General features: G+C 35.3%; 1 protein-coding gene across 1 annotated transcript in view; it reads right to left on the reverse strand.

Moving 5' to 3' along the window:
• galnt9 (polypeptide N-acetylgalactosaminyltransferase 9) overlaps nucleotides 1-24,215 on the reverse strand; it is a 186,438-nt gene that overhangs the window by 122,289 nt on the left and 39,934 nt on the right. The window contains exon 3 of the mRNA XM_056457466.1: nucleotides 7,853-8,019. Coding sequence (XP_056313441.1) covers nucleotides 7,853-8,019 — 167 coding nt within the window. The remainder of the gene's footprint in view (nucleotides 1-7,852; nucleotides 8,020-24,215) is intronic.

The raw sequence follows: 24,215 nt of genomic DNA on the forward strand, positions 1-24,215 counted from the left end.
TAGGAACAACAAATAATAACCTGACTTCTAGTTGATCATTTGGTATCAGAAGTGGCTTATATTTAGGACAGTAAGGTCTGACTTGCTTAGACAAAAGTCTTGTCACTGAACAGAAATAATGTACAGTATAGAATATAAAGTCATGCAGTGGAAAAAACATTAATATTTTGCATGACTCCCATGAGCTTGGACGACTGCATCCATACATATCTGCAATGACTCAAATAACTTATTAATAAAGTCATCTAGAATGCAAAGAAGGCGTTCTTGCAGGACTCCCAGAGTTCATCAAGAGTCTTTGGATTCATCTTCAATGCCTCCTCCTCCTCCATCTTAGCCCAGACATGCTCAATAATGTTCATGTCTGGTGACTGGGCTGACCAATCCTGGAGCACCTTGACCTTCTTTGCTTTCAGGAACTTTGATGTGGAGGCTGAAGTTTGAGAAGGAGTCCTATCCTGCTGAAGAATTTGCTCTCTCCTGTGGTTTGTAATGTAATGGGCAGTGCAAATATCTTGATACATTAGGCTGTTGATGCTGCCATCCAGTCTGCAGATCTCTCGCACACCCCCATACTGAATGTAACCCCAAACCATGATTTTTCCTTCACCAAACTTGACTGATTTTGGCTCCATGCGTGTTCTAATAGGTCTTCTGCAGTATTTGTGATGATTGGGATGCAGTTCGACAGATGATTCATCTGGAAAATCTACCTTCTGCCACTTTTTGAAATGATCAACTAGAAGTTATTATGTGTTGCTCTTACTACTGGAATCAACGACAAGACTTTTGTCAGGTAGTGTATTCTTTCACTAGATTAAATGAATGGGTCATTAAAAACACTAAATTAGATTAATTGGGATGATGCAAACACATAAAATAAAATAAACCAATCACAAGCATCGATAAATACAGTAGAGCAAGGATGCAAATAAAAACAGTATTTCATGGCTTTCTGGTAGTCTAGCAGTATTCAGGGACAAATCACATGGTCCCTTATAATTTTCATTAAATGTATATTTTTGTTCCACATCTGTCAAGTTGATACATGTTCCAGGACCACAAAACCAGTCATAAGAGTCACTTTTTAAAAATGTATACATGATATAAAAGCTGACTAAATATGTGCTCCACTGATGTATGGTTTGTTAGGATATGGTAATATTTACTCATGATACAACCATTTTAAAATCTGAATATTTGGAAAATCTAAATATTGGGAAAGTTAACTTTAATGATGAAAAAGTAAGTTCTTTGCTGTGAATATTTGTAATCTAAAATTAATTCTGATTTATTTACAGTAGGGAATTTAAAATATTTTTGGAACACAACCTTTACTTAATATTCCAACCCAGGCTCATTCTGAGAACGTAGTTCTGGGGACGTTTCTGGAGGCCGCGAAATACGTCCCGGGAGGTATGTATTTTTGCAGTTTTTGTTTCCGCGAGTCCGCGAGAGGCCGCTGTGCGCGCTTTTTCCCACGCCGTTCTCGCGTAAACCCGCTAGAGGCTGCTGTCGAACGACCTTCCGCCTGTCTGCCTGGATGACAGAATGATTGACCATGCGACCGGCCAATCGGCTGACCCACCCTCCTCCGTCCCTAAACCCAACCAACGACGATTCACAAAAGCCGTCCAGAAAAAGAAAAGCTCTCATCTGATTTTTACCACGTTTTCGGATTTTGACCACATTCTCACCCTGTGACGAACTAGTTCGCTTCATTTTTTTGGATTTTGTTTTTGTTTTCTTACCTGATTTCTGGAAGCGCTCTTCCCCGGACTCGAACCCGGTCGTCGTCGTGGTCAGCCCCTCTCTGCGCCTCGAGTCCGCCAGAGTACACGAAGAGCTAACCGGACAAACTGGTTGCAGCGGGAAAGCCCTCCACACGGAGGCGAGCGACCGGCTGGCCGGCCGGCAAGCGCCGAAAGGAACGGCGTCACACCGCCCCGTAGCGTTGAAATGCAGCCGTACGTACCCCCGGCTACGTATTTCGCGGTCTCTAGAAACGTCCACGGGACTACGTTCTCAAAATGAGCCTGGGTTGCAATATTCTAATGATATTTGGCAAAAAATAAAAAATATTGATCTACACATTGTATTTTTTGGCTATTATACCTGTGCAATATATTTGGGATTTGTCATACAGGGTGACATACAATTGAAGTCAGAATTATTAGACCCCCAGAATTATTAGCCCCCCTGTTTATTTTTTTCAGAGAAGATTTTTTCAACACATTTCTATACATATTAGTTTTAATAACTCATTTCTGATAACTGCTTTATTTTATCTTTGCCATGATGACAATAAATGATATTTTACTAGATATTTTCCAAGACACTTCTATACAGCATAAAATGACATTTAAAGGCTTAACTAGGTTCATTAGGTTAACTAGGCAGGTTAGGGTAATTAGGCAAGTTATTGTATAACAATGGTTTATTCTGTAGACTATTGAAAAAATATATAGCTTAAAGAGGCTAATAATTTTGACCTTAAAATGGATTTAAAAAAAATTAAAAACTGCTTATATTCTAGCTGAAATAAAACAAATAAGACTTTCAGACATACTGTGAAAATTCCCTTCCTCTGTTAAACATAATTTGGGAAATATTTAAAAAAGAAAAAAAAAATCAAAGGGGGGCTAATAATTTTTAGCAAAATTTGTCAAATGTTTTCCACCATCTGAAGCTTAATTTTGTTTTCAATCATTTTGGGAATGTGGTTTGGGCATTTCTTTGTATTCAAATGTCAGATTAAAATGTCTTTTACGTAAAAAAAATGTAATGTGAGTGTACAGCACATAAACATGACAAACACACACACACACAAACACACACAAATGTGTTATGCGAAGTTATAGGATTCCCTCTGGTGCGTTTGGAACAAGACTGAAATTAATAATCACAAGGCTGATTTTTTTTCCTTTTTTTTATAAACACTCCCGAATCAATGAAGAACAACTATTTATCCATCATGCTCTAAACTGTAATGCAAAAATAGGTTCTGGAACGCAGCAGATCAAAATTGAGCATTACCAACATATTTGAAATCTCTGCTGATCCTGATAGATGAGCTGTGGCAAAGGGATTGCTTTGCTTTATTTAATCAACATAGGAGGCTTTATCATTTTTTGTCTGTGTATATCAAGAACCCTGGTTTGATATACAACCACACACGATAGCTAGTGAAGGCTGCATATGGCGCTGGAATAGCAATTAATGCAATTAAAGAAAGCCATTTTCCTCATGGATGCACATGTCTACGTGTGGCACCATGCTTTTGGAGAAATATAGCTTAAAGGGATATTACACCCAAAAATTTAAATTTGTTGCTAATTTAGACCTTTCAAGATGTACCACAAGAAGATTTTCAAATCACAATTGTAGTAATTCTTAAAATTTCTCTTACAACTCTTATTAGACCACTTCAGATTTTTTTTCCAATTGGCAACAGAACACACCCATGTTGATCAATGACTTGCCTGATCAACAAAACTTGATTTGTTAACCTAATTAACCTATTTGGGTTTTTTTCTCTTTAAAATGTAAGCCTATTATATCATAGCTGAAAAATAATTTTAGAGAATTATAAAAATATATATAGCTAGCATTTGACAAAGGAGAGTCACAACCTGTGGGCATTTTTATTTGTTAAAACTAATCTATGACATGCACAGTTTCTAGTGTTAATTGTATGTTTGTAGCGAGGATGCAAAAAAGGATGTAAACAATGAGAAATGCTCTTTGGCACCATTAACAATTTAGCTACACATTCATATTTATCCGTCAAACCGCTGTAAACACCCACAATCTTCACTAGCGCAGCAGTGTCTCTCTATGCGGCCTCTTTCTATTCGTGTCCTACATCTCAAATAACAAACTCACAAAAGATATGTGAACGTTTCATATTACTTACACATGTTTATAACCTGAATATATATGAAAGACACTTGTCAGAATTTATTTTAGAGAGCAGGCATGAGGTTCAGCTGTGTCCTCTGTGTCATTTTCTGGCACAAACTAATATGGTGGCTTACAGCTACTCTGACTGACAGTGTTTACACAGTGCAAAAGAGTGTGCTTGTAGGGGCATGATGCTTTTCCTGGTGACGTGGAGCCGATCCGTGAATCACAGCACATTATGTTAGCTGACTAATCAGAGCCTCTTGAGGGTGGGCCTTTCAGAGGAACTCAGTAATATGACACACATTTTCATGTTAGCTGAGTGACTATATATGATCCAAGTAAGATATATGAAATAATAACGTGGTTTTCTACAAGTGAAGCATGAGCAAGCATTGCATGCATTGAGAAGCATTGCTGTGCATCTTATAAACACAACCAAGCCTTAAAAATACACTCTGGACCACCCCTTAAAGTGGATAACATAATTGTTCCTGGTCTATCTGCCTTAAAATACATACATCTTATAAAGGCACTTTGGAGATGATGGATACAATACTACTTTATAGGCAATCAAGATTAACAGGAGATTTGCAGAAACTGTGAGCTTCAAGTTCCTAATGTATTAATATTTTAATCGCGCTGTTTGATATTAGGCATAAAATCAAAATGTCATTTACAAGCTAGATTCTCAAATAAAAGAGCGTCCTTGAAAAGTACTAAACGATCTCTCCATTCAAAGGGGCTGAATTTCTATTTATTTGGATTGAAACCCATTATTGTATGTTTACAAGCGACGTCTAAATGAATTGAATTTCAACGGGGTGCAATACTACTCCATGTCTGATGAGATGAGAAAAATAGACGCGATGTCCCTTAATATTATTCACAAGGTGAGAATGAATGTTGGCCTGCATAACAGGATTGGGCTGAGATTAATCCGAACAGACAGGGATGATGGAAGGACAGAAGAGGAGGACAAAACCCTTATTGGCTTCAGTGAATGGTGAAACAGCAGAACGCCACTCTATTAAACGTCTTCATAATGGACAAGAGACTTATAGAGATAGAAACACGCTCTCGCTAAGGTCAATTCATTATTCGAGTGGTGACGGTGGCTGTACCTCCAGCCGGTTTGGAGCGTTAGCGTTAAACCAGAGACGACAAGCTACAGCGCCGAGAAAAGGTCAAGCAAGCAACCTTTGCATGTTAACAGTTTAATGTCAGCTGGAAAGAAGCTGAAACATCAGCAGGAAATTAGCATATGAAATTAGAAGCGGCCAGGGCCACATCCAGAGACGCTGACTGTTTGAGATAACAGTGAATTGGGAAGATAGCAGTTCTACCAGTCAAAACTTCTCTGCAACGTTTCGCCATGTGTGGGTTTATCTTTTGGTTTCGCAATCAAGATTGAGAAGTGCAGCTGTTTTGAATGTGTATAGCTGCTAAAACTGCATATTTGTAACATTTTGGAGTATATTGAAAAGTGTAATATAAAGGTTAATGTATATTATTTACTGTATTATTCACAAGCAATGGTCAACATAGGGGTATGCACATGTATACAGGGAATCCAGTCGTAGTCAAATAACAGGCAGATGGTCAGTACAGGCAGGCAGCAGGCAACGTAAACAAACAAAACAAAGCAAGGTTCAAAAACACCGAAGGCAAGGCAAGGAAAACGCATTGTAATGTTCCCTATTCAGTTTAACAAGACTCAGCAACAATGTGTGTGTTTGAGCTGTTTTTATAGTCCATGTAATCAGTTTGTAACAATCCTCCGGGTGTGTGAATGTTATCAGTCAGGATCAGGAACCAGTTGTGTATGTGTGGTGCATGACTGAATATGTAGTCCATAAATGGCAGATTTGTAGTCCGTTAGTGATCCGCAGTCGCTAGATTGACCAATCTATAATTCATAAGGTTATTTATTCATTCATTCGGAGCACCCAAAGGAAACCCACACGAACTCGGGGAGAACATGCAAACTCCACACAGAAAGCCAACTGACCCAGCCGAGACTCGAACCAGCGACTTACTTGCTGTGAGGCAATCGTGCTACCCACTGCACCACTGTGCTGCTCATAAGGTTTTGTTTTATTGTATTTTTTATCAAATAAATGCATTAAACAACAACAATAATAATAATAATAATAATAATAATAATAATAATAATAATAATAATAATAATAATAATGTCACAGTTTCATTACTTTAACATTATTATCAGCTCAGACAGATTTATGAAGGATCGGGTCTGACAATTTTTCACAATATTACTGCTTTATTTGCATTTTGTTCTTTATATATTTGTTTATTTCTTAATTGTAATTATGATCTGTGATATAAGTAGCAAGGTTATAATAGTTTTGGACCTTTTATTAGTTTTTGTTTTTATTTCATTTTGACTTTTTGTTTTCAAATTCAGTAATTTTTTTAGAGGTAGATTTATTAGTTTTTATTAGTTTCTATATTTTGAAATTGCTTAGTTTTAGTTTAGTTTTTATTAGTTTTAGTATTAGTTTTAGTTTTTTTTTTAAATGAGCATATTTGTTAAGGTGCAAGATTCAAAATCATCACAATAAATGTTGTATAATAAAAACTCAAACATACACTTTTTGAAACATATATTCAGAGTACACATGACAACTATCATCTACCATTACCATCAACCCATCCTCAAACTCAAATACAACCACCCACAAGACAGCAGCCTTAAGTACAATAAGTGTGCAAGGCTGCTTCCGAGGTTAGATACACAGTAGTGATGGGAAGTTCAGATCTTTAGATATATGTTAAGACTGAATGTACCAAAATTATACAGTCAGCAATCACAATTTCAGTCAGTTAAAACATCATCATGATCTGAAAAGTTTCTTACAGTAAAGTTTTGCAGCCCAACTGAAGCATGATTCACTCATTTAAATAGCATTACGATTTTCTGTTATAAAATAAACTTATGTTTCACCAGATTTTCTTATTTAAGCCCTCTGTTTACCCATTCTGCAGTTGTTCAAGTTTAGTTCAGTCACAGCAGGCTGTCATGTACTGTTTGTGTTTGGTTTACTGAATCACGCATGCGCAGTATTATCGATTCACCGCTTCTCAAATCTGATCTCAGTGTGCTGTTCTAATAAGTGAATAGCAGTACATATTAGTTTATTTCTAGTCAGAGAGGGGTATTAGGCATGTAAAAAGTAAGTTGTTTGTGAATGAGTGCTTAACATTAATGGAGATGAATATTTCTTTTCAATGTTCAATCTACTTCAATTTGTAAAAACAATTAGGTTACCTTAATCGATTTGTGTTGGAAAAACATGAAGGAATTGTGTGGAACCAAGCATTTGCAGTGTAAATTTAGCTACTACTTTAGTAAGCATCAAACTAGGAGCATATTAATGTAAAAGTAAAGAGTTGATGTTTTGTTAATAGTGAGAATTAAACCTTAAAAATGTATTAAATGTGATCCAAAGCAAGTGAACTAAGAAAAAAAAAAAAAAGGAAATATTTGTTCACTTAGAATCTGGACTGTGTTTAGGCAGTCAAATATTTATGAACAGACAAAAAAGAAAAAGAATCAGTGGCAACAGTAACTATTACAATACATCTTTTTTTAAAGGAAACACCTGAAGCAGTGTTAAAGAATGCACACCTCAGGGTTTACTCTCGAGGTTGTTTGTCTCTTGCTGTTGATTTTTCCTCCAACCAAGCAACAAAAATGATTGTTTGCTTAGACGAAAACACAGACTGTAGCTGTATACCAAAACAGGTTACTCATATTTTATCCTGGGGTGTTTATTTACACAGCATTTTATGTACACTTTCTTTGTAAAAAAGCTTTTATGTCTGGAGCAACAGCAGAAACGTTTACAGCTGAGTTCGTTTCAGACAAAACAAAGCAATAAACAGGTGAAACCTATAAAGAAGACACAAAGGGATTTGTCCGTACCGCTGTCGCTGTTGTCGTCCACCAGGATGATTTCTTTGAGCAGATGTGCCGGAGTGTGGTTGACGACGCTGTGAACTGAGCGAAGGATGACAGAAAGAGCTTCGTTCACAAAGATGAAGACCACAGAGATCTGAGGAAGGTCATCAGAGTAGGTCAGCTGCTTACACCTGGACAAAAACAGACAGCAGTGTGTTCGGTTTGCAGCCTTAAAAACAGAACATTCAATCAGTTTATATGACAGGATGATAAATGATCATACGTATACAGTGGAAGTCAGAATTATTAGCCGTCCAGTGCAACTGTACTTCTTTGAACGATATTAGTGACACTTTAGTTTAGATTGTCTCGAGGCAAAAGGCTGGGGAAGGTTACAGAAAAATGAGCACAGTGGCCTCCACCATCTGTAAGTGGAAGATGTTTGGAACCACCAGGACTCTTCCTAGAGCTGGCCGGCCATCTAAGCTTAGTGATCGGGGGAGAAGGGCCTTAATCAGGGAAGTGATCAATAACTCGATGGTTACTCTGTCTGAGCTCCAGTGTTCTTCTGTGGAGTGAGGGGAACCTTACAGAAGGACAACCATCTGTGCAGCAATCCAACAATCAGGCCTGTATGGTTGAGTGGCCAGACGGAAGCCACTCCCTGCCTGAAATTTGCTAAAAGGCATCTGAAGGACTCTCAGACCATAAGAAACAAATTTCTCTGGTCTGATGAGACTAAAGTTGAACTCTTTGGAGTGAATGCCAGGCATTACGTTTGGAGAAAACCAGGCACCACTCATAACCAGGCTAATACCATAGCATGGTGGTGGCAGCATCATGCTGTGGGGATGTTTTTTTTAGCAGCGGGAACTGAAGACTAGTCAGTATAGAGGGAAAGATCCTGAATGAAACCTGCTTCAGAGTGCTCTTGACTGGGGCAACGGTTCATCTTCCAGCAGGACAATGACCCAAAGCACACCGCCAAAATATCAAATGGAGTGGCTTCACAACAACTCATGAATGTCCTTGAGTGGCCCAGCCAGAGCCCAGATCTAAATCCTATTGAACATTTCTGGAGAGATCTGAAAATGCCTGTACACCATCGCTTCCCATACAACCTGATAGAGCTTGAGAGGTACTACAAAGAGGAATGGGCAAAAATTTCCAAAGGCAAGTGTGCCAAGCATTTTCAAAAAGACTTGAGGCTGTAATAGCTGCCAAAGGTGCATCAACAAAGTATTGAGCAAAGGCAGTGAATATTTATGTACATATGATTTTTCAGGTTTCTTATTTTTAATAAAAAATGTTTTTTCACATTGTCTTTATGGGGTATTGTGTGTAGAATTTTGAGGAAATAAATTAATTTTATCCATTTTGGAATAAGGCTGTAACATAAAAAAATGTGGAAAAAGTGAAGCGCTATGAATACTTTCCGGATGCACTGTAAACTAAATGTTTGTAAAATAATATTCATACAATACATATGCTGTTTGCAATAAAAAAAAATGACAGCCTAGAGGAATTAATTGGATTACACAAAGAACACAGGGCATGCTTTTGGAGGTACAATCTACAAATCATTCTATGAAACAAACCTTATACAGCCCTAAAAAAAGCCACACTGGGGAAAAATTGAGGCTTGCAACACGGCCATTATTCCACACTGTAAATGTCGAGCGGTTACTATGGAAACCATAAGTTCCCGATCAACATCTCACTGTGAAATCCATCCTGAGCTCTGGGAAAACAGCATGAGGCTCCAGCCCGCATGGACTTTACTCTCAGCACTTTTAATATGGCTGAGGATTATGGAGCTCAGGAATAGGTTATATTTCATAAAATACGATTACAAAGACTAGCTTTGGCATTTAGCCGATTAAAATTCTCAGAGCAATCATATTATTGAGGAATGTATTGGTATATTCAGGTATTTTGAAAAAAGGTATACTGGACAAATGATTAATCGTATTACTCAAATCCGAGTTGCATTACAATCAGTGATGCACGATATTGGAAAACTTTGACATTGCAATGTTTAATTTTTCTGCGATAAATATTGCAATATGAATACAGTTTCAAAAGATGGTTTGTATAGCTCTATTTGGCATTTTTTCTAGAGAGTCTATCAGTACTCAAATACAGAACTTGACAGAAATTATTTTCTTACTTTGCTTTCTTCATTTCCAGTGGAAATATTCTTAGATCATGTAAAAATATTGTTTTGTTTTCACCTTAACTCAAAATTGTGCCCAAATGTATATCTTACGATGTGACTATTGCAGATGCCCACATTGCAAGATTGATGCTGACATGATATATTGTGCAGCCCTAATTACAATCAGTTTAAGCTGGATATAGAGTTAGTATCTGTTAATAATAATCTCATGTATTGGTATGGTATATATGAAGAGTTCAGATGCAAAACCCTCTAAATCCATCAGACCTCTTTTCTTGTAAATGAGCATTATCTATCAGGCTCCTATAATTAAGCTCAGATGTTTCATTTTATATGTAATGAAAAGGTTATTAGCTTGTAAATAAAATATTTTTTTTTTCAAAATGTCACTTTAGACAATTCTTTTTAACAAGGTAGGTTTTCTTTTTGCGTCAAAACCAGCTAAATCCACCAGTGCTTTTTATGCAAAAACCTCTAAATCCACCTATCGGGACAAGACAGTGTAATTAGTTGAAAAATCACAGAAGATGCAATTAGAAATTATTTTACCAAACATAAATCACATTACACAAACCACCTAAAATTAAAAATACATAAATCTGTCAAGTTAGTGACGGTTCATTCCACTGCGGTAAACCAGGGAAAAAGCAGAAGTAAAATGAATGAATGAAATATGTCAAGTAAACGCATTAATCAATAACATTAAAATGGACATTAATTAAATCTTAACAATCTGTTGTCATTTCTGATATTTGGGATTTAGATTTAATGCAAGTAGAGCAATGTAAACATTGTAAACATCGTAAACTAAGCTTGTTAGATTCAAATAATGTAAAAAACATTATGAAACATCAAAATCTGTGCATTGTCCATTAATATAAAAAGCTTATCAGACATATAGGTAATATGAAGTAGGCTAATATAAATGTATAGTTTTATACATTATATTTATCTTTTAAAAAATAACTTACATTAGCAGATAAAACAGAAGGTAGGCCTACTGGGCTAAAAGAGAATGTGACTTAGACACTTTTAGAAGCTGTCATTCACTCATTCTCACCATACTCAAGATCTTTTTGTCTCTTGTTTATCCTCATAGCATCCATGTGGGATAAAAGAATGGCATCTTAACTGTCTTTCGTGAAACGCAGTTGCAGTTTCATATATAGTAAATCGGACTCATTCAAAGTAACACCGCTGCACAAACAAACATTATGAATGCATGCTACACTTCTGACTGTACACTGGTTTTCATTTGCCATTTACTGACAGACGGATAGGCTCATCCAGTTCATCAAACTCCATATTTTAAAATCGAAGTACGCAAATCCAAACTTTGCGTAATTGGTATTAAGCCAACAGCCAATATAAAGTTTGCATAGTATAAAAATCATTATGTCAATGGGAACACCTCATAAATATAGCTGTTTGTGTGTGTACATGTCAAATAAAAAAAATAACAATAATAATTTTATATATTTTTCCAACTTTGTATTTGTTAATTATAATTGTAACAGCATTCAATAGCACAATGAAAATGTCAGACATTTATTTTCCTCCATTCATTCCGCAATACAACAATTACCGATCACAGATGACTAATGCTCCACTAAAACAATGAGTGTGCCATTTAACGCATTGGGTATTTTCTTTATTACAGCCTGTATAAATTATTTTCCTGAAAGATCTGAAGACAGCAGGTAATTGTGCCTAGTCTATCACACTATCGCTCTACCACAAACAGTGCTGTTTATGCGGAATATTGAATAGGGTGAGTTCTTTTGTGAAATGACAAGCTCAAAATCCCTATCAGACAGATGTCATTGAAATACTGTAGGTGTCCTGAGAAATCACACGAGTCTCTGTTTTAGCCCAAGGCTGTAAACAGCAGAAAGGATCTGACCGTGGTTTGTGTGTAACAGCTCATCAGAAACCCTGGAGTGGTGCCTTTGCCTGTCAGTTATGCTATGCATTGGGGTTTGCTGCATTGTCTTTGAAGGACAGAGATATGGAGTGGGGGTACGCAGTTGAATAGGTTATTCCATGGCATATTCTTACTAGAGGTTAGCAAGATGTCAAAATACCTCTTGCGCAAATACTGGAAACTACAAGCTGTCCTTTATAGATCAGTAAAAACTAAGAAGCTTAATCAGTAGAACGATTCATGTGGAAATGAATGTAAAACAAAATGTCTTACGTAAAATCCTCAGTGCATCTTTATGTACAGTAAGAAAAACATCATGCATTTACACAAGCTCATCTGCTCATTAAAAATTCATGCGTTTACAAGGCTGTTTGAAAGTGTAAACAGTCAAACCAGCAGGAAACTTACAGTGCATTTTTTAAAATTAAAATGTTTAAAGGGTTCGTAAACTGAAATATAGGAGGTTGTTCAGGGGGATTAGTCCCCAATTGACCTCAATTGACCTGATTCCAACATTAAAAAAGAGTGGATGACATTTATTTAAAAATGAAGACCCAGGCTACATCAGTAACTTGGCCCTTGTTCACTTCAAGTTATATTGGATTCATTAACAAACGCAATGATGATGTTGTTTTTTTTTTCAGGTAGAGTATTCAATTCATGTTTATTTCTATAGCGCTTTTACAATGTAGATTGTGTCACAGCAGCTTAACATAGAAGTTCTGATCAATTGAAACGATGTCCATCCAGTTTTCAGAGTTTAATCTCAGTTTGGTTTAAATTTCACTGCTGAAAGTCCAAACAGAGAAGAGCAAATCCATCGATGTGCAGCTCCACAAGAGTAAAAGAAAGACAATGCTGAGCCAACTACAGTATATTAAACCTGACAATAAAGTTGCTCCACACAAGTGTGACTGTTTAACTTGTGATCATTGTTGCTTTGTTACTGAATATTTATGTGTTTTTTTTAACTGAAAAAAGCAGCACCCGTCTATGAAGGATGCAGAGTTGAAGTCAAAATCATTAGCACTTCGGTGAAATTCTTTCTCAAATTTTTCCCAAGTGCTACACAACAGAGAGTTTTTCCCCCACACATTAAGCAAAAGAGTTTTAACATTTCATTTCTAATGACTAATTTATTTAGCCTTTGCCACAATAACGGTATATAATATTTTAATAATTATTTTGCAATATACTGCTAATTAGCTTAAAGTGCAATTTAAAGGCTTAACTAGGTTAATAAGGGAAGTTTGGTTTATTAGGCAAGTCATTGGACAACAGTGGATTGTTCTGTAGCCAATTAAAAAAATAATAATAACATTGACCCTAAAAAAGAAAAAAAAAAAAGAAAAAAAAAAAAAAAAAAAAAAAATATATATATATATATATATATATATATATATATATATATATATATATATATATATATATATATATAGATATATATATATATATATATATATATATATATATATATATATATATATATATATATATATTTTTTTTTTTTTTTTTTTTTAAGAAAAATGTATTGTTTTTCTAGCCAAACTAAAAGACAATAAATAAAAAGAAATACTGTGAAAATGTAACTGCTCTGTTAAACACCACTTGGGAAATATGAGAAAAAGAATACAAATTTCACAGAAGGGCTGATCCTTTTGACAAACACATGAGACGTTTACATCAGTGGGCACCTCTGTCCATTCCAACTTTCAAAATAAATAAATAAATACATGGAACAAGCCAATCATATAGCAGTGTGGGTGTAAACTTTCTTAAAACTTTTTGTTTTAACTTCAATTCATAACGTCTATGGAAAAAAAACCTCAGAAACATAAGGTACTAAAGCTGTCAGCCGTGGAGTACCTTTTTAAAACGCACACATATATATATATATATATATATATATATATATATTTTTTTTTTTTACCTAAAGGGTCTATAACATACCTGTCAACCCTCAAATTTTTTCCGGGATTGTCCCGTATTTTTAATCTTTCTATGAAAAGTGAAACAGTAGCATCAAAGAGCTGATATAATTGCAAGCGCTGTTCAAGAGAATTAAGCTTTCGATGTATTTTGGCTTGAAAGCACGTTAAAATTAATATTAAAACAGCCGCATTCTCTTCATCGCCCATCTTATATCTGGATCAGTCAATTCATGTAGCGGTGTGAACGATGACACTCTCTGCAGTGATTACCACACTGCTTCCAGATCAGTTTCTGTACATGTGATTTGAAGAGTAGCGGAAGTTTTACACTTTTGGATTTGGGTGTATGAATACACTTAATAATATGTAAACATGTCTGTCCTGGTGAGTTTTATATTTAACACAAATAATTGTGTCATAAATGAGCACAAACTGTTATGAAAGTAATCAAGTGCTTTCATTATAGATCTGTGCATTCTTAAAGTGACAGCTCTGTGATCAAACAAAACAGTGGATCAAAATGAGAGATTCACTACTCTTCGCTATAGCAATATTGATCGATATTTAAATATAGTGAATAAAAGTAAACAAGATTTTATGACTTCATTTAAATTCTATATAGACTATTGATTTTATTAGGCTAAAATAATTTTTTTTTAATACATATAATGTCTGCTATGTATTCGATCATTCGAAGCTATTTTCTTCCCCATATTTGTAACGGTTTCAACTGCTTATATACAATTAGGGTGCTTTCACACCTGTGAATCGATTCATTTGTTCCGAAACGGGGATTAAAATTGTTACATTGTTGCTCCTTGCTCTTGGTGCGGTTTGCTTTCCCACGGCAAACTTTCTAAATGGACCGAAAGAGCTAAAACAAGTCACGTGTGAGTAAATTCTCTTCACATTGGTCAGAGTTTCATGGTTTATTTTGCAGAGTCCTGCTCAGCTGTCAGGGGTTCTTTGGTGGTGTTTGACAAGGTGTGCATGACGTGTCAGAAGAGCGAGGAGAGAAGCGGTGGGGAGCGGTGAGAAGGGTGAGCGACGTATTTGAGGACCAAAAGGGAGACGCGTAATTTCCGGGAGATTATCACTCATTCGCTGGCATCCGGGAGTCTCTGCACTTTCGGAAGTCTTGGGATGTCTGGAATAACCTACCGCCCTACTCATAATTCTTTTTTCATATAGCAGTATGCCTATTACACATCCATAAAACACTGTGATATAACCGAGCTCGGATCATATTACTTTCTCACTACAATCGATCTGCTCCAGAGTTCGTTTCAATCGAGGCCAGATCACCTCATTCAAGCGATCTCAGAGCGATTGATTTGGCGTGGATGCAATTGCTGGTTTCACATATGCCAAACGAACCCCGCTAACTGGGCAAACGAGACAAAAGTCTAGGTGAGAAAGCTCTCTAAAACTGTTCTGAATGAACAGATTATGCAGTTTGGGGCCATTTTTGTAGTTCTTCTGGGTAGGTTTGTTTTTTTTTTTGGGGGGGGGGGGGGGGGGGTTATCTCGTATTATTACATACCAAAGTTTACAGGTATGATCTATAATTGTAACTTAAATGTATGTGCATATTAGCACCTAAAAAGTACAGTACTTTAACTAATGAAGACTACAATTATACTAGCTACTAAAAGGTTTTAGATATTAATATGTACCTACACTGTCAAAAAGGATTAGTTACTTAAAGTGAGTAGCCCAATTTCCTTAAAAGCAACAAGATGACCTCAATTAAAACTGTTAAACTGACTTGATTTCATTCATTAATTTTCCTTTGGCCTAGTCCCTTTATCCATCATGGGATCACCACAGTGGAATAAACCGCCAACTTATCCAGCATGTGCTTTACACAGCGGATGTCCCTCTAGCTGCAACCCAGTACTGGGAAACACCCATCCACTCTCCCATTCTCACTACGGCCAATTTAGTTTATTCAATTCACCTATAGCGCATGTCTTTGGACTGTGGGGGAAACACGCAAAATCTACACAGAAATGCCAACTGACCCAGCTGGGACTCAAACCGTTGACTTGACTTAATTTTAATAATTTAGCAAATTCTACAATTAGTTTTTTATACAAAGTCAACAAATCACATTATACAGTGTATATGGTACCAATATAGACCCTTGTAGGTGCAAACATGTACTTTTTAAATATCTTTTTTACCACCCCAGTGACATTTGTACCTTTATTTCAGAGAGTAAATTGTGTGTTTTGATGAGGATGTCAAAACAGTACAGAAAAACCTAGTATCTCCTAAAATATTATTAGATTTATTTATTTTTTTATTTATAATTTATGTGAAGTTCGGAGAACAGTACTAAAAAAGAATAAGAACAACAACAACAAAGCACATGACCCTTTTAAAATGTGCCATACTGTACTTAGAACTGATCAAATCCATTAGACAGAATAAAAACACACAAATATTTTCCACTAACAGATATGGTTAATGATGTCCTTGAGTCCCCCTGTTGCCAGTCAATAACATTTAATGGCTCCCCCCCCCCTCCCTCTCCCTCAGTGATAATCCCTTCACCCAATCTGGAGCAACAGCTTTCCCTGTGTGAACACAATCTTGCACCCACACACTCACACGTGTTAAAGAGCCACAGTGTCTGTGAGTCAGTAATGGAGATGTTCAGAGACTCAACTGCAGGTGGGAAACAGTCAGAAATGATGCAACACCCCCGTTTATACCTGGTATTCGGGCGAGTTTTTGCCAATTTAGTCACAATAGGATGAATCCAAATACAGGTGTAAATGAGTGTAAATGTTTTGAGCTTGCCCACTTTTAACCACTTTCAGATGTACTCAAACAATTCATATGGTTGAATACATTCAAACAGCAACAAAAGCCCACCTACTCTCCTTCTGCTGGTGTTTATGGGGTGTGTTGTGTGAAAAATGTATGCATACTTTGTTATGCCAAACCAAAACACAATGGATTGTGATCAAAATTATAGCTGCCATCCACATCATTTTCATTTGCTTTGTCTTCTGCTCACTCATAAGACGTACTGTAATGAGAGTTTCCTTCTGAAAAAACGACCAAACTTGTAATTTAGGGAGTTAGTTACGACATGTAATAATGTTTACGCTCCCTCTAGGTGGCATAAAAATAATGACAATGTTGTGTTGCATGTGGCAAATAGAAATTACAGTACAGTACAGTATTATTGGCATTACCAATCAAACTGCAAATCAATTTTAAATGCAATATGTGGACTCTTTTAGATCGTCTGTCTTAGTTTCAATTTACAAAATGTTATTATGCATTTGAAAGAGGCTCTGAAACTTGATTTACAATTCAAGCAACATATTATTTTTAGGGACAGACAGCATTTTTAAGTTACTTCAAAAAAAGTAATTAATTATTATTACTAATTACATCATTACATTGTATTTGAAGTACTTTTATTTACTTTATTTATCTGACTCAATACTACTTAAATTCCCATGAATCTCAACACAAACAATAGAAGTTAAACAATTTTAATATTTTTTATTTAATATTTTTTATTTAAAATTATATAATTTTAGGCAAACAGGGCCTTTTAGATTTATGTAAAAAAAGTTCATACTTAAAAGTCATACACTATATGTATCAAAATAAAAAAAACATTTTAAACAAATGACATCATAATTTGTACATATATTCCAATTCATTTATTATCTATCTATCTATCTATCTATCTATCTATCTATCTATCTATCTATCTATCTATCTATCTATCTATCTATCTATCTATCTATCTATCTATCTATCTATCTATCTATCTATCCATCCATCCATCCATCCATCCATCCATCCATCCATCCATCCATCCATCCATCTATCTATCTATCTATCTACAATTACTCTGCTTCTCTGAATCATATTGTCATTTCTCACTCACTTCATTGTTTCTTAAGCATGTTCCATCATCTTGCTAAAAGTACACTACATTACAAAAGTTTTGTCACCTATCCAAGTTTTAGGAACAACAAATAATAACAGGACTTCTAGTTGATCATTTGGTTTCAGAAGAAGCTTATATTAAAGGCAAAGGCCTCTAGATTACGCTTGTTACCAAAATAAAATATGATCATGCCTTAATTTTTTTAATTTTTAATAAGGACTTTAAGGACTGACTGTGCTTAGACAAAAGTCTAGTCACTTAACATAAATAATGTACAGTATAGAATATAAAGTCATGGTGCAGAGAAAAAATAATTAATATTGTTCATGACTCCCATGAGCTTGGAGGACTGCATCCATACATCTCTGCAATGACTCAAATAACTTATTAATAAAGTCATCTCCAATGGCAAAGAAAGTGTTCTTGCAGGACTCCCAGAGTTCATCAAGATTCTTTGGATTCATCTTCAACGCCTCCTCCTTCATCTTACCACAGAAATGCTAAATAATGTTCATGTCTGGTGACTGGGCTAGGTCAATCCTGGAGCACCTTGACCCTCTTTGCTTTCACTTTGATGTAGAGGCTGAAGTATGAGAAGGAACGCTATCCTGCTGAAGAATTTGCCCTCTCCTGTGGTTTTGTAATGTAATGGGCAGCACAAATGTCTTGATACCTCAGGCTGTCGATGTTGCCATCCACTCTGCAGATCTCTCACACGCCCCCATACTGAATGTAACCCCAATCCATGATTTTTCCTTCACCAAACTTGACTGATTTATTTAAGAATCTTGGGTCCATGCGGGTTCTAATAGGTCTTTGTAGTATTTGTGAGGATTGAGATGCAGTTCAACAGATGATTCATCAGAAAAAAAAAATCTACCTTCTTTCTAAAAGTCAAGTTATTATTTGTTGCTCTTGCAACTGGGAGACAAGATTTTTGTCCGGTAGTATAACTAATTTTGGAGGAAAAATTTAATTATTGAGCAAAACTGTGTAAATCTGTGTAGCCAAAAATACACTTACTCTGCTACTCTGGATTGATTTTTACAGAACTGTTGAGGTTTATGCACAGTATTTAAGGCAAGTACATTATAATAAACTGTAATTAAATTGACCTAAAAATGACCTAAGCAATCCCTTATCTTACTTTTTCAGTGGATAAGCAATGTAATTAAAGGTGTTAAAAATCCAAAGTATATATTTGTCTAAAAGGTAAACACCAAATCACAAATTAAATTAGGTGTTAAAAATCCCAACCTAATCATAAAGCTAAATGAAAGTATGCAAATTAACTTTTTTCCAAGGTTATTAAAGTTAACTAAATCTGCTTAAAAAAATAATACTATACAAGGATGTTGTTTTAAAAAAACAATCACAAATATTTAAAATAAGATGTCATTAATGATTAATGATACTAAATGAACACTGAAATAAACAAGGTTGATTACACATTTCACATTTAACTAACATTTAATAATTTAGCAGGAGCTATTATCCAAACCACAGAGGTTAAACAAAAGTTAAATCAAGCCCATGATCAATTACTAAATGTTAATAACAGGCAATAGTCCATAAAAAAATAAAGCAAGCATACATTTATGGAACATCGGATTCATAAAAACAAAATATTATCAGTTTCAGCAGTGACAGCTGTGCAAATATTGCTCAAAGCCATTTATAACAGTCCTCTAATACCGTGTTCTTCAGCCATTTCAGCATAAGGAAGGTTTGATTGATTAGGCCATTATCCTTTTTTTTTGCTCACAAGCAGGTTGTTGTTTCTCCAATCCCCTATTTTTTTTCTCCTCAAATGCTCATGCAAATCACTGTGAATACAAAACTGACATTACCAGAAGCACTGTTTCCACAAAATGTGCATAAATACATAATACAATTCCAAGTAAATCCTTCTGTGTTGCCACAGTGAAAAGCACAGACACATTTAAATGAAACAGCAATTGTGCCAAAACCACAATGCAATGTCATGTCAACAATGAAATACAGGTTTATTTTTAATCATTTTTTAAACTTGGTGGATCACACATATTAAAAAACATAATTTGATCTGTGAAGCAAACTTTACTATTAGGATGTATTTTTTTTTGGACAAAGAAAGCTCATTCACAATATTACATATTTTAAATAAACACTTGAATAGCTTACGTTTAATAATGTTTATACAACAGTTCTCAAATCTGATTGGCTGATAGCCATGCAATACTCTGCAATAACAGCACTCGTACAGCCTCTTCACCCTTGTGTATTACTCCGCCCACATGGAGTGACAGCAGATCAATAAACTCACTACAGTTTGACAAATATTGCAGCTGTTGGACAACATAATGTACTTTTAAGGCTTTTCAGGTGTGAATGTAGTTGTTTAGATTGCAACTATGCAGTTTATTTAAAAAGGATGATGCCTATTTTAAATATTTATAATTTCTGAGATTCATTGCATTAGCATCCATCAGCCTGTCACACTGAGCAGAGCAAAGACAGTTGACTGTCCACTACAAGATGGCGACAGAGACCACATAATAAGTCCTTAGAGGAGAAAAAACTCAACATAATTTCAAACAACAGCTAATCAAATCATTATATAACAGGTAAGTGACATTCTAAGTCGATTTCTCTCTCTTGTATGTTATAGTGCTGTATTATACTATAGTAATCCGGTAGCATTTGCTTCACTTTGGCTTTTTCAGGGTTATTTATAGTGATATCCCGATTGCAACAGATAAATACTGGGAAATCTCTGTAGACTGATGGCATTTCATGTCGTTCAGCCTTATAATCTAAAAATATGAGCAAAATCATGTTTTGTCATAATTTTAGACATTATGCGAGAGTATCATTCAAATACTAGCTCTAAAATAACGTTTGTAAATGAGCAACAGCTTCTGCTGTTCTGACGTCAGCTGCACATGTGAATGAATGGCGGAGGAAAGTAGTTCTTCTTACAAATGGGTTTTTAGACTCTCCGTGTTTGATTTTCTTTTTTTATATACACGGTTGTGCCGTCGAACTGTTGTATAAACACAATATCACACTTGTAGCAGTGTGATATGGCTGTATATCATCACTGGTGGGACACTAAGGCACTTGGCCTGCGGTCTTGAGCCAACGCACGCCTCACCAGCGCCAATATACAGCCATAACACACTGCTACTCGTGTGATATTGCTCATATAACTCATATACCTGTACGGCAAGCAAGATCAGCATATTAGAATGATAATGTGACACTTAGGACTGGATTAATAATATTATGAAATAATATACAACATGTTGTTTTACTGTATTGTTTGTTTGTGAGCAGAAGACTTCTATTAAAACTATATCACATTATTGTTTTTTTCATAAACCTTTAAATATATTTATACTATTTCATTATTTATATTATTATATTATTTCATAGCACATACACTATACTACTACTGCTAGAAGAAGAAGAAGAAGAAGAAGAAGAAGAAGAAGAAGAAAAAGAAGAAGAAGAAGAAAAAGAAGAATGCAAATAAAACAATAAATATGCTTTTATTCTATCCAAAATAAAATTTCTCCAGAAGAAAAAATATTATAGGAAATACTGTGTAAAAATTCCTTGCTCTGCAAAGTATTGTACCTTTTTATAAACTGTCGCATACATAAATTAAGCATTTTTCTTTTTTTTTAATCACTTAATTATTCTAAGTCTCCCTAAGAATTCTTCCAGTACATAAAGTCTTCTGAGACAAAACTCAGTATGTATATTTCAATTGACACAGATGCTTGTGCTCTACCAGTTGCTCATTTAGCTTCACAACCATAAGTAATTTTACACTTTCATTGCTCTAGTTACTAACTGCGATCTAGGCCATCGTTCATGTCTGAATGTGTACCGCTGGACAGGCACAGGCAGCTCCGGCTGTAACAGAATGAAAGATGGACTCATTCGTGTGAAATAGAGCCAACGCTGGCTGTCCAGTTATCATAATTTGACCTGGAACAAAGCATGACAGAAACAGACACCTAGATTAAGACATATTCCCATCTCCCGCTTGCTCTCTTCCCTGAATCATTTCTCTCCATACGACTTCATATTAACCTCTGCTCCCAGTCTAGAAGCAACTTCATGATTGAGATCAAATATCTCTGCTTTTAAAAAATATTAACTACTGAAGTCCTGATATTGGAGATATACATTATTTCATAAATCCTTGAGACTTGATCAAATTATCTATATCACAAGGACATATTGATAGAATTAATAATAATTACAATATTTATGTACTGTACAGTATATCTTCATCTCCAAGCGTTAAAGCCTCACCCATGGCTCAATGTAAGGGATTTTTACTACTGGTCTGGTCATGTCAGCTTTATCAGATTTTCACGTGTCACGTATATTTGTAGAATTTGTAATTGTATTATTAAAATATTTTTTTATTCCAAAAATCATTAGAATATTAAATAAAAAAACACGTTTTATATATATATATATATATATATATATATATATATATATATATATATATATATATATATATATATATATATATAAAATTAAAGGCCCCATGAAATTAAAATAAAGTTTTTATTTAGATTTTACTATCAGTATGTTTGATTTCAGGATCAAATATACTACAAATCAGTGACAAAATTTGCATTTAGTAGAAATAAACCTGATATAAACATACAAAGCTTACAGTGTTGTCACTTCTGTCTGAATAGATTAATGACATTTTTTCATGTCACCTGATACTTCTCATCAAATCGTGACCAATCAAATGCTCTCTAATATCTGACATGCCACGCCCACTTCAAGAAGGTTTTACTTTGATGAGCTTGAGCGCAACCAATCTCACTAGCAGCACTGTGATAACAACAAAACGGTATTGGATGTTTTTTTTTTTAAAGGGAAAGAGCTACTATTAGTTCCATCCTTTCTTCGTGTTTCATTAAGGTTACACCAAACATAGAATAAAAATGCACATTTAAAAGCACTTTTTAGAACCTTTAATGTGTGATTCGTAATATACATTGCTAACAACTTAATTTTGAAAACTTTAAAGGCAATTTTATCAATATTTAGATTTGTTTTTTGAACTCTTAGATTCCAGATTTTCAAATAGTTGTATTCTAATGTCGTCTTATCCAAACAAGTCAAACATCAATCGCTTATTTATTCAGCTTTTAGATGATCTATACATTTGAATTTCCAAAACATTTGAGTTCTGGTGACTATGGAGGCCATTTAAGTACAGTGAACTCATTGTCACGTTCAAGAAAGCAGTCTGAGATGATTTATGCTTTATGACATGGTGTGTTATTCTGCTGGAAGTAGCCATCAGAAGATGAGTGCACTGTGGTTATAAAGGGATGGACATGGTTAGCAACAATAGGTAGGCTGTGGCATTGACAATGCTCAATTGGTACAAATGGGCCCAAAGTGTGCCAAGAAAGTATCACCCACACCATTACACCACCACCAGCAGCCTAAACCATTGATATAAGGCAGGATGGATCCATGCTTTCATGTTGTTGACACCAAATTCTGACCCCACCATCCGAATGTTGCAGCAGAAATCGAGACCAGGCAACATCTTTCCAATCTCCTATCGTCCAATTTTGGTGAGCCTGTGCGAATTGTATCCTCAGTTTCCTGTTCTTAGCTGACAGGAGTGGCACCCGCCGTGGTCTTCTGCTGCTGTAGCCCATCCGCCTCAAGGCTAGATGTGTTGAGTGTTCAGGCATGCTCTTCTGCATTCCTCGGATGTGACGAGTGGTTATTTGTGTTACTGTTGCCTTTCTATCAACTCGAACCAGTCTGGAACTTCTCCTCTGACCTCTGGCATCAACAAGGCATTTGCGACCACAGAGCTGGCACTCACTGGATATTTTCTTTTTCAGACCACTATCTGTAAACCCTAGAGATGAGTTGTACATGAAAATCCCAGTAAATCAGCAGTTTCTGAAATACTCAGACCAGCCCATCTGGCACCAACAACCATGCCACGTTCAAAGTGACTTAAATCTTTCCCATTCTGATGCTCGGTTTGAACTGCAGCAGATCATCTTGACCATATCTACATGCCTATATACATTGAGTATCTGCCATGTGATTGGCTGATTAGAAATTTGCTTTAACAAGCAGTTGGACAGGTGTACCTAATAAAGTGGCCGGTGAGTGTACATTAGCCTGTAAGGCAAATCTGGAGCTTATCTAAGAAATTAACTTATAATATTGGTTCAAAATTAGTAGTTCTAAATTTATATCTTAAAGAAAAACATTAAATACAAAAATGTAAAAAGAGCAAAATTTAAGAGTTACAAAAATTTTATAAAATTTTGTTGAAATTTTGTAGTTTGTAATTTTTTTTCTATTATTTCATATTAAAATTATTATTTTAAATGCATTGTCTTTCTATTTCTAAAGATGTTCAGTGACTAAAA

This window comes from Danio aesculapii, chromosome 5 (assembly GCF_903798145.1).
Source record: "Danio aesculapii chromosome 5, fDanAes4.1, whole genome shotgun sequence".
Classification (NCBI taxonomy): Eukaryota; Metazoa; Chordata; class Actinopteri; order Cypriniformes; family Danionidae; genus Danio; species Danio aesculapii.